The following is a 16272-nucleotide window of genomic DNA, read 5'->3' as shown; positions in this document are numbered from 1 at the left end:
AGGTGACGTCACAGAGAGAACTTTTGGATCGGTACTAGGATTTAAAATGCAATGCTGCCAACCCCTCCAGGAGCTGCTCAGACGGGTTGCCCGCCGTTTTCCTATGTCCCGTTCATATTCCCTGGAAACCCCAGCAGATGATGACAGAGTCTTTGGTGTGAATTACCCTACAGGGTGCGGGGAAGACAAGAGAAAGGAGCTGCTTTGTAGGGTCAATTCTTTGGCCTGCCCCTACAGACTAAGGAAGGGGTTGGCTAGTTCTATAGCATGAAGACAGAGAGGAGTGACTTCAGAGAAGATGGTGGTGCTAAGGTCAAGGGGGGAGGATAGTTGTTGACTTGTAAAAGGTCTCCAGCAATAACAACCATCGTTTGGCCGCAAGTGTTAACTGGAGCTCCAATGAAAAGGGAAAGCGAGGGGGTGTTTTTCCCCACCCCTTCGTGCTGACCACCACTGGGAACAGGATGGTGGACTAGATAACCATTGGCCCAATCTACCATGCACATAATTAACATATGGAACTCAGGCTACGTCTATACTGCAGGTATCCCAAAATAGCTATTCTGTGTCTTTGGAGCGTGCCTGTTATTTCGAAATAGAACGGGCTCACTATTCCAACGTCCCTGTGAACCTCATTCCACAAGGAGTAAAGGACATTTCGAAATAGCTTATTTCGTCATTTGGCACTGTCCACACAGCACTTATGTTGAATAAAGCACTATTTCGAAATTACCTCAAAACAAGCTACGCCATTTACACAGCTCAAATTGCGGATTTTATTTTGACCTGCGGTGCACTGAAGACGCACCCTCACTGGCAGAAGGCATTGCTGAGGCCAACAGCTCAGCAACATTCAAAAAAAGGACTGGCCATTGTTATGAATAACCAAAAAGACTCCAGGTATAGTAACTGGGATGACAGAACATAAAGGATGCCTCAGACCGACTTGCTGCTTGAGGTCAGGAAAAAAATGTCTTTTTATTGGATGATTATTCCACTGCAGGTTATTATGAGCTTTCTTGTACCTTCCTCTGTCAGAGACCAGGTGAGATCGAGCCTCTACAGAAGGGCTGGCCTTGGACCATTGGTCTTCAAATTCCTTTGTCCTGGGATTAGGTTGAAACCTTCTTTCTGGACCTGTCAATTGTTTTCCCTCCCAGACACCCAGGTGGCTGTTTCCATTAGCATGCTTGATAATTTTGCTCATGCACAGAGGGGAGCACAGAACCTCTTGCTATAGCTGTGAAACGCAGCCTCTCTGAGACATGCGTCTGTGGTAAGACAGGGTCTCCTGAAATTGGATACAGGTGGGGGCTGTAATGTCCCAGTTTCTCTGCGCTAACGTCCCCGGTTTGGTTTTCCTGTCTGCTTTTTTGGCTGCCCACAAGCTGGCAACTCACGTCTGGATTTTTCTTTTGGTGAGTTTTTTTTTTCCCCCTGCCCCCTCCTTCATGGGCTCAGCTGTGTCTCCATGTTCTGATTCCAGGCGAAATGACCTAGAAAACTAATTCTTTACAAACCATAGCATCCAGAGCAAGCAGAAAAGAAAAAAAAACACATATTGAAATCATTTTCCTGGGAAGATATTTTCCAGAAATCTGCTTAAGCACACAGTTTAAATCTTTCTTTTTTTTTTTCTCGGCTGCAGAAATCCAGTGGCCGTGTCTCCATAGACAAGCATTTCCTTAATCAAGATAACCATGTGACCTCTGTTAGAGCAGAGGATGTGGGCAAGTCTTTGATATGCAGATAAGTTCAGGAAAGCCTAAGCTCTGAAAATGTTTCCATTAACAAAAGGAAAACAACCACATTTCCAGACTTGCTTGAAATGACCAGCGCTAATTTTTGTGCTTAAAGGAAAAGCCCCCTTTGATACTTAGCTGGGACCTGGTCGGCTGCCTTTACATGAGACTTAAGGCCCAGGCGGTAAAAATAATAATCTTTCCCCACTTACAGAGCAAAATCTCCTAGTGTTTGGCAGATCATCCAGCCCCACGATTTCCTTGCTTTCAGCTCAGAGCGCTGACTCCCCAGCCTCTGAGCGATGGACCTAGCTCTTTTCCCAAAACCGAGTGGCTGCATCTAGACTGGCAAGTTTTTCCACAAAAGCAGCTGCTTTTGCGGAAAAATTTGCCAGCTGTCTACACTGGCCGCTTGAATTTGCGCAAGAACACTGACGATCTAATGTAAGGGTACGTCTAGACTACATGCCTCTGTTGCCAGAGGCATGTAGACTAGGCTACCAGACATAGGAAAATGAAGCGGTGATTTAAATAATCGCCGCTTCATTTAAATTTACATGGCTGCCGCGCTGAGCCGACAAACAGCTGATCAGCTGTTTGTTGGCTCAGCGCGATAGTCTGGACGCGCGGGTGTCGAAATCAAAGGCATTTGTCGACCACCCAGGTATACCTCCTGGGATGAGGTGTACCTGGGTGGTCGACAAATACCTTTGATGTTGACACCCGCGCGTCCAGACTATCGCGCTGAGCCGACAAACAGCTGGTCAGCTGTTTGTCGGCTCAGCGCAGCAGCCATGTAAATTTAAATGAAGCGGCGATTATTTAAATCGCCGCTTCATTTTCCTATGTCTGGTAGCCTAATCTACATGCCTCTGTCGCCAGAGGCATGTAGTCTAGACGTACCCTAAGATTGACAGTGTTCTTGTGCAAATACTATGCTGCTCCCGCTCGGGAGTGTAGACAGCTAAAAACTGTTTTGCGCAAAAAAGCCCCGATGGCGAAAAATGTTTTTTGAGGAGTAACATTAGTTCGGACTAAGGGCTTTAGTCCGAACTAATGCGTCCCGGCGCGCACTTCCTGGTTCGAATCAGCTGTGATTCGAACTAGCGCGCCGGCGAGATCATGTTAATGGAGCGCGGGATATTTAAATCCCCGCTTCATTAACTACTTCGATTGTCTCCATTTGCATCCCTAGTTCGAACTAGGGATGCAGTGTAGACGTACCCTTAGAGCCTGAATACGTTTAAGCGCTGGGCCTTAAAATACCTGGCAGGTTAAAATGAGGCACAAAAAGTTTAACCTGTCTGGTCAAGTCACTCATGGATTTATAAGAAGTAGCCATTCTTCTACAAAGGAATTTCACTAACCAATTACAGAAAGAGACTGCAGAACCGGAATTCATCTATAGATTTGACACTGTAATGCACCGATGTCTTTATTCAAGCCCAGGGTAACAAAGCCAATTTCTCCTGCCTTTAAATGTGGGCTGGATGTAGCCCACACACAGCTTTTGATGTGGCAATGTGGATGTTAATTAGCCTCATTAACAGGTACTTCTTCTTATATATATATCTTGTTTCTGTTATTTCCCCTCCAATTCATCTGATGAGGTGGGTTTTACCCAAGAAAGCTCATGATTCTATATATTTTGATTAGTCTCTATGGTGCCACAAGACTATCCATTATCTTTGTGCCTCAGTTGTTCATTTGTTGATGGGCCTAAATTATTCTCCTTCCTTTGTGACAATTGTATATAGAATCATAGAACCATAGAGCTGGAAGAGACCTCAGGAGGTCATCAAGTCCAGCCCCCTGCTCTAGGCAGGACCAACCCCAACTAATATGTTTTGAGTGTATGCTGTTTTTGTGCATGGACTTGCTTGCTGTTTGGATAGTATCGAGCACAGTTTTGGCTGGAGTTCTAGGGGCTACCATACTATCAATAGTAATAATAATAAAAAAGTATGACATAGCATTAACCAAACACTGATCTTTACAGGGAACCCTTATGAGCAGCTTTGCATTGTTACCAAATTCACAGATGCTGCAATCTGAGCCCTTGGGCAGCCACCCAAGCAAGAGTCAAATGCCACCTGAGTAGCAGAGTGCCCACAGCCAGCCGCATGTGTTTCTATGGGTGGTGCACATCCCCACATGCCGCACAGAATAGAAAAAAAATTATTCTGCACATGCAAGGAAAAAATGACAGGGAGCATTGATAGTTACTCTTTGTAAATGACTGTGTTGCTCATGGAAGATGCCAGAATGATAACTCCCAATGCTGCTAGAAGCATCGGTGGAAGCACGGGGCCCCTGAGACTAGTAAAAATGCCCAAGCATTAGCTCACATACCAAACAATATGGCTGCTTAGCTACTACAATTAGCCCTGCCACCACTGAGGTCTATCTTTTAAACAGAGAGCAGAGTGATGCATCAGTGATGCCACCATTTTTAGGCTCAGTAAAAACTACAGAGTCATGCTTTCCCTTTTGATTTACCAAGAGCGCAGGGAGTCTGAATTGTTCATCTCAATTCCGTTATCCCTTTCCCTCCTCCCTTGTTGTTGGCTGCGCAGATTGGACTTACTCCCCATTAGGCTACATCTAGACTGCATTCCTCTCTCGAAAGAGGAATGCAAATGAAGGAAATTGAAAAGGCAAATGAAGCGTGGATTTACAAATCCCGCACTTCATTTGCATAATCATGTTCAAGCACTTTTTCAGAAAAGGGGTTTTTGGGAAAAAAATGCAGTCTAAATGGGATTCTTTTGGGGGAAAAGAACCTTTTTCGAACGAACCTTTAAACCTCATTTTTTCAGGAGTAAGGGTTCGTTCGAAAAAGGGTGGTTTTTTTCGAAAGAACCCAACCTAGACTGCGGGTTGTTGGCTTTTTGTGAAAAACCCTTTATTGAAAAAGCACTCGGCCGTGATTATGCAAATGAAGCGTGAGATTTGTAAATCCACGCTTCATTTGCATTTTCGATTATGTCTAGACTGCATTCCTCTCTCGAAAGAGGAATGCAAATGAAGGCAATCGAAAATGCAAATGAAGCGTGGATTTACAAATCTCACGCTTCATTTGCATAATCACGGCCGAGTGCTTTTTCAATAAAGGGTTTTTCACAAAAAGCCAACAACCCGCAGTCTAGGTTGGGTTCTTTCGAAAAAAACCACCCTTTTTCGAACGAACCCTTACTCCTGAAAAAATGAGGTTTAAAGGTTCGTTCGAAAAAGGTTCTTTTCCCCCAAAAGAATCCCATTTAGACTGCATTTTTTTCCCAAAAACCCCTTTTCTGAAAAAGTGCTTGAACATGATTATGCAAATGAAGTGCGGGATTTGTAAATCCACGCTTCATTTGCCTTTTCAATTTCCTTCATTTGCATTCCTCTTTCGAGAGAGGAATGCAGTCTAGACATAGCCTTACTGTTCAAGTACCAGGCAGAATCATATTGGCTACTGTTAAAGCAGCCATTAAAGATCATGTGTCTGAACAGGCTTTTTTTACATTTCTACAACTCCCCCGCCCCCTCCCACCCACCCAGTTGCTAAAGGGCAAGCGCGTTTGGGAGCCCAGGTTATTATTCTGTCTTGTCTTTTGGGGCCACTGAGTCATTTATGGCTCCCCTAATGAGGACTTTGAGGGTATGGCTACACTACAGAGGGTTTTTTTTGGAAAAATGGCCGTTTTTCTGAAAAAAACTTATATCCACACTGCAATTGAATTCTTCCAAAAGAAAATCGAAAGAACAGAAGGGTTTTTCCGACAGTAGTAATCCTCATTCTACAAGGAAGAAGCCTTTTTCCAAAAGAGCTCTTTCGGGAAAAGGCATGTGTGGACGGGGAAGAGGGAGTTCTTTCAAAAGAAGAGGGAAGAGGAAAAAGCACAGGTGCCCTGGTGGCCTCTCCGTCCATAGTAATCACAGCAGAAATGCGAGATAGCGTCCATGCTGAATGGACGCTATCTTTTGAAAAAGCAGATTGCTTTTTTGATGTACTTTGGCAGTGTGGACGCTCTCTCTCGAAATAAGTTTTTCCAGAAGATCTGCCAGAAAAGCTTCTTCCGAAAGAAGCCTGCAGTCTAGACGTAGCCTCGGAGATCTTTTGAGCTACTGGTGTTTTCTTTGGATTGTTGCAAATGGCCCCTAGGAGGGGGTAGACGGGTTGGGAACATGACTTGCTAACTCCTGATTGATAAGAAAATGAGGGGCCACTGAAGTTCTTCTGTTTGTATTAAAGCAAAAGGGCCTCCAGCCCTGCCAGGGGTGGGTAACTTACTTATAATGAATGAAACCCCATCCCCAGGTGTTCAGAACATCTTCTGTCTGAGCCTCTCAAAGTGCTTCCCAAATGCTGATTTCCACAGCGCTAGCCCCATTAAACAGGGCAATATGGCTCTGTGCCTCCAAGGCCCTGAGGAGCCTGTTGAAACCCCGGGTGCGTTAGCATCCTAAAACCTTTGGCGGCTCAGGGGATGTGACACTCAGCACTAGCCACAGTGATTTCTCTATTCCTCATGCCGAGTCTCTGTGTCTCCTGGTAGTGAGTGGGCACGAGACTTCTCCTCGCTTCCCCAGTAAGGGTGTGGTGTCTCTTGCTCTTAACAGACATGTCACCGCTCCTGCCGATGGATCTCAAAGGAGAGCCAGGACCCCCAGGAAAGCCAGGCCCAAGAGGACCTCCAGGCCCCCCTGGATATCCAGGAAAACCAGGCACTGGGAAACCCGGACTTCATGGCCAGCCAGGCCCTGCTGGACCCCCAGGATTTTCTGGTATTGGCAAACCAGGGATCCCAGGGCTTCCAGGAAAGGCAGGTATGAAAGGGATGCCCGGCCCCAAAGGTGAGCCCGGCCTGAGAGGCGAGCAAGGCCAGCGAGGGTTACCTGGCCCGCCAGGCTTGCCTGGGCCAGCAGGCATCTCAGTCAACGGGAAACCAGGCACGCAGGGTGCTCCAGGCCTACCAGGATTTAGGGGTGAGCCTGGGCCAAAAGGGGAGTCAGGGCCTCGTGGGGAGCGTGGCTTAAAGGGTGAAAATGGGGTTGGGAAGCCAGGTTTTCCAGGCCCCAGAGGAAATGGAGGCCCCCCCGGCCCTGCTGGGCCTCCAGGGCCAAACGGCATTGGGAAACCAGGCCTTGATGGCTTGACAGGTGCTCCAGGAGGGAAAGGCGACTTGGGTCCACCTGGCGTCCCTGGGATCAATGGGGAACCGGGGCCAATGGGGCCGCGGGGCCCGCCGGGCATTGATGGGATAGGCATCCCGGGGGTGGGAGGGCTGCCTGGGATGCAAGGCCCTGTGGGGCCAAAAGGAGAACCTGGTATCCGGGGCCTTCCCGGGTTACCTGGGCCCGCAGGCTATGGGAAACCAGGCTTGCCAGGCTTAAAAGGCGATCGTGGGCAACCAGGGATGCCAGGAGTCATTGGCGACAAAGGGGAACCAGGCATAGATGGGGAAGCAGGTGAGCAGGGCCCGCAGGGGGTCATTGGGCCCCCTGGGGTGCCAGGCTCCATGGGCTTGCCAGGCAAACACGGGCTGCCAGGCCTCAAAGGGGAGGTTGGGCTGCCTGGGCCCCCTGGAATACCAGGGATGCGCGGAGACCAAGGGCCCAACGGGTTTGCTGGGAAACCAGGGGTGCCTGGCGAGAGAGGTTTGCCTGGGTCACAGGGACCCCCTGGGCCCCTGGGCCCAAAAGGAGAATCAGGGTTCTCAGGGCTCCCCGGGGTGCCCGGCTTAACAGGTAGTATGGGACCAAAGGGAGACGGGGGGATTCCAGGCCAGCCAGGCCTCCGGGGCCCCTCTGGGATTCCAGGCCTACAAGGCCCTTCCGGGCCCATGGGGCCACAAGGCTTACCAGGGCTGAAGGGGGAACCTGGCCTTCCCGGCCTGCCCGGTGAGGGGAAGGTAGGAGAGCCTGGCCTGATGGGACCCATTGGCCCACCTGGAATACCAGGGACACCTGGATTAAACGGGCCCCCAGGACTACCAGGGCCGCCTGGCCCCCCTGGGGCACCAGGGGCGTTCGACGAGACGGGCATTGCTGGGCTGCACCTGCCGGACGGAGGCGTGGAAGGAGCGGTGCTGGGGAATGGCAAGCCTGGGAAGCCACAGTACGGCAGAGGGGAGCTCTCTGCCCGGCTAGCACCTGCTTTCACGGCCATCCTGACCTCCCCCTTCCCAGCCTCTGGCATGCCCGTCAAATTCGACAGGACTTTGTACAACGGGCACAACAGCTACAATCCAGCCACTGGGATATTCACCTGCCCCATCTCCGGCATCTATTACTTTGCCTACCACGTGCATGTCAAAGGGACTAATGTGTGGGTGGCGCTTTATAAGAACAACGTGCCTGCCACCTACACCTACGACGAGTACAAAAAAGGCTACCTGGACCAAGCCTCAGGCAGCGCAGTGCTTGAACTGAAAGAGAATGACCAAGTCTGGGTCCAAATGCCCTCGGACCAAGCCAATGGGCTGTATTCCACAGAATACATCCACTCTTCCTTCTCCGGCTTCCTGCTTTGCCCCACATAACAGCTGTTGGGGAGGTTTCCTTTTTACCCACTTTAGCCATAAACTGTCTTGTGTTTTTTTTAATAATTTTTTTAAAAAATAAAATAAATACAAAAAAGAAAAATCACTGGGAAGAACGCGCAAGTCATTGGCGCAGGACCTCGCTTCACACTGTTTGCTCAAAGAGTCAAGAGGATGCGTGGAGAGGAGCTTTTGTTGTTTCTTTGGGGGGGGAACCAAGTGCATTTGGAACAACTTTTACCTTGGTGACTGCACATCAAACGCAGAAACTAGCTCGGGGTGGCAAGGATCTAGCTATGCAACTAAATTGTTCTTTCACTCAGAGGAGGAAAGCTGAAGAATCTAGACCCTTTTTGGTTGGTGATCGAGTGTACTTGTTCCCGCTGTTAGCGCTTTCAAATTAAAAAAAGCCATGTTGCGTGGGCACTAGCCAGTCCAGGGATCCTACGCATTCACCCCAAATCTCTAGGAGTAGAGCTTCCTGGTAAATAAACAAATCCCCTTTCCAATCATTTCCCCCACGTTTCAAGCTTGGTTTAGACTGTGCTTTTCATCAGTTTCTTGCATTCAATCATGGTGGGTGGATTTAGTTATCCAAAGGGGAACACTTTGCAGAAGCACCTTTTTAAGTAAATATTTAGGAAAAAAATCTTTAGGACTAATGTGCATCATTATTAGCCTGGAAGTAGGATAGGTGCCAGATATACTCCAAATCCAGTCAGGGAATTAGGGACCTGTGTGATGAACAATACTTCTTGACCTTTCATTAATTCATGCATTGGCAAGTTATAGGGCTAGTGCTATCATGAGGGTTTCTGTAGCCCAGAGACTTGAGGCTTATGAATGTTTTATTTCCTGACAATCCACAGATGGCGTTACAAGCAAGGCTTAGGTTGCTACTAGCTGATTTAATGGAAGGTTTAGCAGTGCTTTCGGTAAGGTGCCATTTATGGACATCTTACTTTTAATGTCCGCCTGTCAGGATGTGTAAACTTTTTCTCCTTCCACTTTAGGAACCTTTTAATTAAAAAACCAACATGCATTCATTCTAACTTGCCATGCATTCATTCTCCAGCGGTGCTATTATCAACTAAGTGTTATTTACAAGTGTAGTGCCATTACTATTTCTTTAAAGGGCACCGTTCTGCACGCAAGTTTCTGTGACGTAGGGAAAAAACCATTTTGCACACGTCCTGTTGTTACCACTTTGCCTCAATAATGCTTGAAATGGCATTGATTTGACTATGAATTTAGTTACAAAGTGTATTTACAGTTTTTGGTATTACAGCTCTTGGCCACACAGCGCCACTCACCTTGTTGAACGCTGTTGCTTTGCATCTTGCCATAAGGTAAAATGGTTAGAGACCATTGCATTTAAAAGTTACTAAAGTGATTCTTCTCATCCTGGGTAGATAGAATGCTGTTGAAGTTAAGTCACATAACATACAGAATTCTGTTCTGCAAAGATGTGTGCCTAAGAAAATAGCTGAAATTCATAGTCAATAGCTCAGTGTTCATTACTCTCAAATGTCCATGACGCTTGTAATATGGCCAAAGGAGAGAAAGAATGTGACAATATTATTTTCAAGATTTATTGTAGACACACGTATTTAAACATAGATTTTGTTTCTTGAACTACACTCTGTGGGTCTTGGCATCTAGGGCTTCCATTTATAAAAGCACACCTCTCCCTGAATTACAAAATAAGAAACACAAAAAGAAGGAAGTTATAAACAAAAACAAAGGGGTGGGGAGACCCAATTCCAGAAAGATTCTGCCTGAAATGTTAAACTATGGAATTTGTTTTTTTTTCCTCTATTTGGATTTACAAGAGTAAGTTGTGAAGCGATGGAACTTTTAACGAAGCCGAATATGGCTTGGGATTTTGAACTCTGTCAGAAATGTTGAATGGCTCTGAGGTTCTTCTGCCTTCAGGAATTAAAGGCCCAGATTCTATTGGCAATCAGTTATTTGCTTCCCACTTGAAATAGGAGCTATAAAGACCTAAAATTAGACGAGGAGGAACTCAATTGCGCTCTTCAAATCCACACTTGAAAGGACAGTGGGAGCATGGGACTTGTCTCTCCTTGGTTTAAATGTATTTTCCTGCGGAGAACTACAATGAACTGGAGTTGATAATACAGCATACCCCTTCATTTCAGAGCAAAGATGTCTCTCTACTTTTACCACATAACACAGCCAGAGGCAGAGATAGTAACTTGCATACGCTGCCTGCAATAGACCGGGTAAGGAATTTCCCCTCCAAGGTGGAAGTTTAAGCCTGTTACTCATCAAAGCAACTTATTTATACTGTGTTCTAACCTATGTTCTGTCCTGGATTTGTTTTTAATTCAAGCCTCTGGTTCCAGCTGGCAAAAACAGGGGCAGAAATGCACATTATAACCAAACTCAAATCTTAACTCAGTTTTGTAGAAAATATCACTTGCCAATTTTCACTTTCCCTTCATGTGCAGAGGAGAAATCATAATCAACCTTCTGACGCGCTATAACCCGTTACATTGACACGGTATGAATGACAACAATATTACACACGCAGTGAGGCTAGGAAAACAATGCACAGGGTGAAGGAGGGAAGGTGTTCCAAAAACCAGATATTGTGAGGAAGATTTTTGTTGACGTATTTAGTATGTAATGTTGCCAGCAGAGAGGTTTATTTTCTGTCGTGTGTGAGCACTTGGGATTTTGGGATCAGTCACACACAGCAAAAAATGGTTGGGGTGGATGAACTTTGTCAATTTTTAACTATGAAAACTACATTACAGTGTGCATTTTTATATACAAATTCTTATCTTTTTTTAAAGTTTACCTCTAGTATCTTCTTTTCTAACCTAGTATATAGAGGATTTTAGTTTTGTAAATACCTATTACATGCACTGTCTGTCATAGTAAAATTGGTTTAAAATGCACTCGGATTGTGATCAGAAACTGGCCTCTTCAGAAATAAAACTACAGTACTTGATTGTATTGACACAACATCAATAAAACTTATTGTATAAAAGTTCATCCCAGCTGTGCCTTTGTCCTACTACAATTGATTTGTATTTCAGAAGCATCTATACACAGTAAGAAATACCCCCTGCTCCAAGAGCTTACAGACAAAGAAAAGATTAAGATACCCACTGTACTTAAGAGGAAAGGAGGCATAGAAAGAGTTGGAGACTCATCCAGTCTATGTCGAGCTCATATATGAACCCACATCTGTAGCACCCTGCACCTAAAGACTGGCTAGCTTGGTCAGTAGCGCATCAGGCTTTTCATCTGAGGCAGCAAGGTTCAAGTCCCTGGTCAGACAAGGCAGCCTCCCTATCAAGGATGATCAATACAGGGAAGCGGATTGATGACCTCTTGAGGTTCTTTCCAGTTCTATTATGGCCAGATGTCTTAGAATACTCCAAGTTCCTAGTAGCTTGCCTGGCCTACGAACTCACCTTTGTAATATGCATAGCCTTAGACACTGTGGAACTAGCATACGCCAAGCCCTGAGGAGGATCGGCTTTTGTTTAAAGCTTGTCAACCCGCCTCCCCCCCCCCCAGGTGCCCATTCAATTCAGAATGAACTTGAGAGAGTGGTAAGAGGAGATAGCATCTCTTCCGCTCCCTGATCTACATTTCACAGAGGAAAATTATTCCACGCTACTACTACAGCACTGCACAGTCCAAAAGTCCCTTAGAGGAAGCAGATGAAATTTGGGGCCTTCCAAATATTGTATTATTTTTTCCCTCTTCTATCTGCCAATTATCCAGCACAGGAGTGAGTGCTGGAGTTTCCTTTCCTGAAAAAAATGGAGTTGTGCTAGAAATTAAAAGTGAACCCATCATTCCCATACTACTTCCCAAGGAAGAGCGGCTCCCAAACCTTCTACGATGAGGAAGGAGGCAAGCGTTTTAAGTGACAATGCAGAGTTTCTATTCAAGCTTCCAAAATCTAGGAAGAGTACCAGACTGTGCTAGTGGGTATGTCCTCTCTTGCCCCCACAACAAATTCCAATCTGTACAACACTGACTATGCTACTTATTTCCCTTCTCCCACCTGAAGAGAAGCCAGCGAAAATACAGTTCAGTTCTTAAGGCTTTAAGCACCATTGATTCCAATGTGTTTGGGGAGGGCAATGTTTGAAGTGATAATTTAAAAAACTAGTCCATTTTTAAAAAACCACTAAAAGTAGTTCTAGATGCCACTCTGGCTCTGTCGTCCCCGTCTCCCCCCCACCCCAACAACCACCATCACACGCTGCTATTTTCTTGTGCTTTCATAACATTTCCCTATTTTAAAAAATATTCTTCCCTCCACAGACAAGCGACTGGCTGACTATACCAGAGACATGCTGAAGCTGACTATCAGGCCCCACATCCCCTAGGGACGGCCCCCTTACCCTCTTTACCATGCCGCTCACGCCATTCCCTGTTTGTAAACAAAAGTAGCCTTTGTAAGAACCGTTTTTACAACAGGTTTCCAGAATTAAACTTACTGCGCATGAAGCAGGAGATCCGGCCCCTCACAAGATGCCACTAATTGGCCTGGAAATGTTTTCATCCTGCTTTCCTGAGAAACATTTTTAGGAAACCACAACAACGCAGTTTCAGGCTGAGTCTTGAAGAAGGGCAATGGGAAGGGAGAGGAATAGCCTCAAGCTTTTCCTATGATTCCCTTTGTTATTTAGCCTGGCAAATGCCTGGCTGCCACCAAAGATGTAAGTGGAGGGTAAAACAATAAACCGAATGACATTACAATGAAGTCTAAAGATGGCATACGAGTGCTGTTATGGGCTAGTAAAAAGCGTCACCACATTACAGCACTTAGGACTATTTTTGCACCAGGTGCAGCTGCCCCAGCCAGTGCTGCGTGGGTTATTGGCTGAAATCAGCCTTGTGAAGGGAGATGGAAGCAGGGCTAATTTCAGGAGCTGGCAAAACAGAATCAGGATCACTCCCAAATCCCATACGGTGATGGCTTCAGCACACAACCCTTTACCACACCAGGGAAAAGTTAAACGGCCTCTGGAGTAACAAGCAGTGCTAAAATTCAAAGCTGTCAGCAATACGTGAGGCCTAGTGTGCACCAGCCGCTGCCGCCGCCCGTCTTCAGAGACACAAATAACTTGCAGGCAGCTGTCCCGTCTATGACTCTACTCTTCTCGTCCTGGTGGAGTACCAGCATCGACAGGAGAATCGATTCAGGCACAATAAATCAACAGCTGCTGGATTGATCGCTGTAGGGTCAATCCAGGGCGCATTGGAGACAAGCCCATAGCAAAGAAAGCCAAGGAGAAGGGACAGATCCTTCTGCTTTTGCCCACAGAACCAACGGTTTCATGCAGTTTCCTAGTGTCACAGGTGGAGCAGGGATGGCAAATTACAATTACAGGTGACACACACAAGGTACTTTCCAGGCCACTTATACTGCAGCTTGGGAATGCAGAGGACATTTGATACGGAGGAAGCCTCAAAAGCTCCAATAAAACGTAGGGAGCCCAGAGGGGTAGGTGACGGGGAAGTAATGTTTTCTGTTAAGATGCTGTGTATAAATCTGGCTTCAAGGCTCTTACTTGGCCCATCAACCATAGCACCAATGATGCTAATAACTAATCACAGGCATCACAGAAGGCCAAGGGCAGTTTCTTTGCAGAGAGCCTGGTCACTGGTGTTTGGGACACATGGGAAACTGTTACCATGGGACAAATCTGCTCTGGCTGAAGTGCACCGAGCATTTACCAGTAGATGAACTGTGCTCTGCATGAACATCACACCCCTAAGGACACAGGAAAAGATCAGGGCCTGGCGTGCAGCGTTTTGAAAGAGGACACAGATGACGACCAAAGCCTTCTGCACCCGAGCTGTCATTTTCACGGCAAGAGCCTGCCACCAGCTTTCCACACAGGAAACCCCCATCCCGACTGAGGGATACACAACACCACTGGAGAACAGGCACTAGGCCCATTAGTCTGAGCAAACATGCATGCAGATTTTCCCTACTGGTTTCCAGTTGAATGGCCAGGAATTTCTGCCCCAGCTAGGAAAGGCTCCATAGGAGAAGCACCTATAAAGAACATCTCTTTATTCGAGAAGGCCAAACTTTAGTTTGCCACCTAAAAAGGCTGAGGTGAGAAGTCTCCAGGAGAACGACACTGACATCAGCAACAACACACAACTCCTTTCCTTTGATAGTTAGCCAGCGTGTAAGTCAGCGGCCACCAACTGGTTGAGCATGATCGACTGGTCAATCCTGGAGCCTCTGCCGCTAAAGTGGCTGGCACATCTCTGCAGCCCCTAAGGAGACAGGTGGCAACGCAGCTCCATGTGCTGTACTTGCCCCATCCCACCACGGGCAGTGCATGGAGACCCACTGCCCTCTTCCTTCCCAGGGGCCACAGACACACGCGAGCAGCCAGGCACTTTCAAGAGAAGCATGTGGGGCCAGAGGAGCCTGAGCACCCTGCTGTGCCCCCTGAGGAAAGCACCTCTAGGCCAGAGCCTGCAGCTCACACCCCAGCCTGCACCAAACAACTTCCCAGAACTTGCATGCCTCACTCCTGGACCCTAAGAGCCTTTCCCTCGCATTTACGAGATTAGGTGCACTGACTAGAGATGTTAAATTTCGAGTCACTGACTAATCGACTAGTTGATGCATCGACTACTCGATTAGTCAATAGGGCGCCTCCACCTCTGAAGTGTTTCACTCCAAAGGCAAAAACGCTACGGGGAGCACGGGACCAGTGGAGCAGTTTCTCTCTGGCCCTATGCTGCCCACAGAGCTTCAAAGCAGCAGCCCCCCATGGAGCCCGGGATCAGCTGGGGAATCCCCCACTGATCTCGAGCTCCATGTGGTGCTGCTGCTTTGAAACGCCATGGGAAGCCCAGCGTCAGACTCCATGTGGCGTTTCAAAGCGGCAGCACCACATGGGGCCCAGGCTCAGTGGGGGAGTCCCCAGCTGATCCTGGGCTCCATGCAGCACTGCCTGTGCTGCTTTGAAATGCCGCGTACAGCCTGGAAACACCCCAGCTGGTCTCAGGCTGCGCGCAAAGTTTCAAAGCGGCAGCGCCATTTGGATCCCAGGGTCTGGCCCCAGGCTCCACGTAGCGCAGCCGCTTTTGAAGTACCACCTCCTCTAGTCCCCTGCCTTGTTGCCTCTTTCTGATAGAGGCAGCAAGGGGGAAGTGACTAGTTGATTCGACTATGCAATAAAAGCATTTGCTTATCCGATAGCTGACTAGTCGGTCACATCCCTAACTGTGACCATATGACCCCTGCAGCCTCAAGCTCCTGGCCCAGGCTCAGCCCAGAGCCCCCAAATAGCCTGCACTCCCAGCCTGGTGAAAGTGAGAGGAGGTGGGAAAAAGATAGTGACGGAGAAATGGCGTGAGCAAGGCAGAGTAGGCCCTGGGTTGATCTTCACTTCAGAAAGTGATCTTGTGCGTAAAAAGGTTGGAAAGCACTGCTCAAAGTGACCCTCAGTGATTTGATTACTTAAGAAAAACAGCTCCTGCATGTTTTACAGAGCACGTGTCAATCCCGACTTAAGAAAAACTAGACTTTCTAAACAGAGAATGCGGGCAAGCTCCACAACGTCTTTCCATTCACAAGAAAAACAAGATCAGTTTAATAGAAAATGTGGTTTTAAATATCAGCTCTTGCAGAACGTCTTGGAATTATAGAAGACACGATGTTGTACTTCTCAGATCTGCAGCACGGCCTATAAATATAGTGGGCCTAGAATTCCACATATTTATAGGACAAGCAGCCCCTACGTACAGATGGAAAATCCATTAAAGCTTCACACAATAAACCGGTACTCTAGGGAAGTAAAGTACAGGAAAGGTGAGGAATCACCCTATTACAACCAGATTGTTCACGTGTACACTTGATCTTAAACACACAACACCGGTTTGCTGACATCAGCAGGAAATAATATTGGGAATGTGTTCAGTTCCTAGTTTTGAGAAAACATTACTTTGGAACATAGGGATTTCTACCCATTTCCACG

General features: G+C 47.1%; 1 protein-coding gene across 3 annotated transcripts in view; it reads left to right on the top strand.

The window, feature by feature from the left end:
- COL8A2 (collagen type VIII alpha 2 chain) overlaps positions 1 to 11293 on the top strand; it is a 194474-nt gene extending 183181 nt beyond the window's left edge. For all 3 annotated transcript variants that reach the window (XM_075909155.2, XM_075909154.2, XM_089773416.1), the window contains one exon: positions 6348 to 11293. In XM_075909155.2, the coding sequence (XP_075765270.2) occupies positions 6348 to 8269 (1922 nt within the window). In that variant the 3' untranslated portion in view covers positions 8270 to 11293. The remainder of the gene's footprint in view (positions 1 to 6347) is intronic.
- Positions 11294 to 16272: the final 4979 nt, after the last annotated feature.

Source organism: Pelodiscus sinensis, chromosome 26 (genome assembly GCF_052426305.1).
Source record: "Pelodiscus sinensis isolate ZL-2025 chromosome 26, ASM5242630v1, whole genome shotgun sequence".
Classification (NCBI taxonomy): Eukaryota; Metazoa; Chordata; order Testudines; family Trionychidae; genus Pelodiscus; species Pelodiscus sinensis.
The sequence above is the reverse complement of the archived record's forward strand: the minus strand, read 5'-3'. Positions and strand labels throughout refer to the sequence as shown.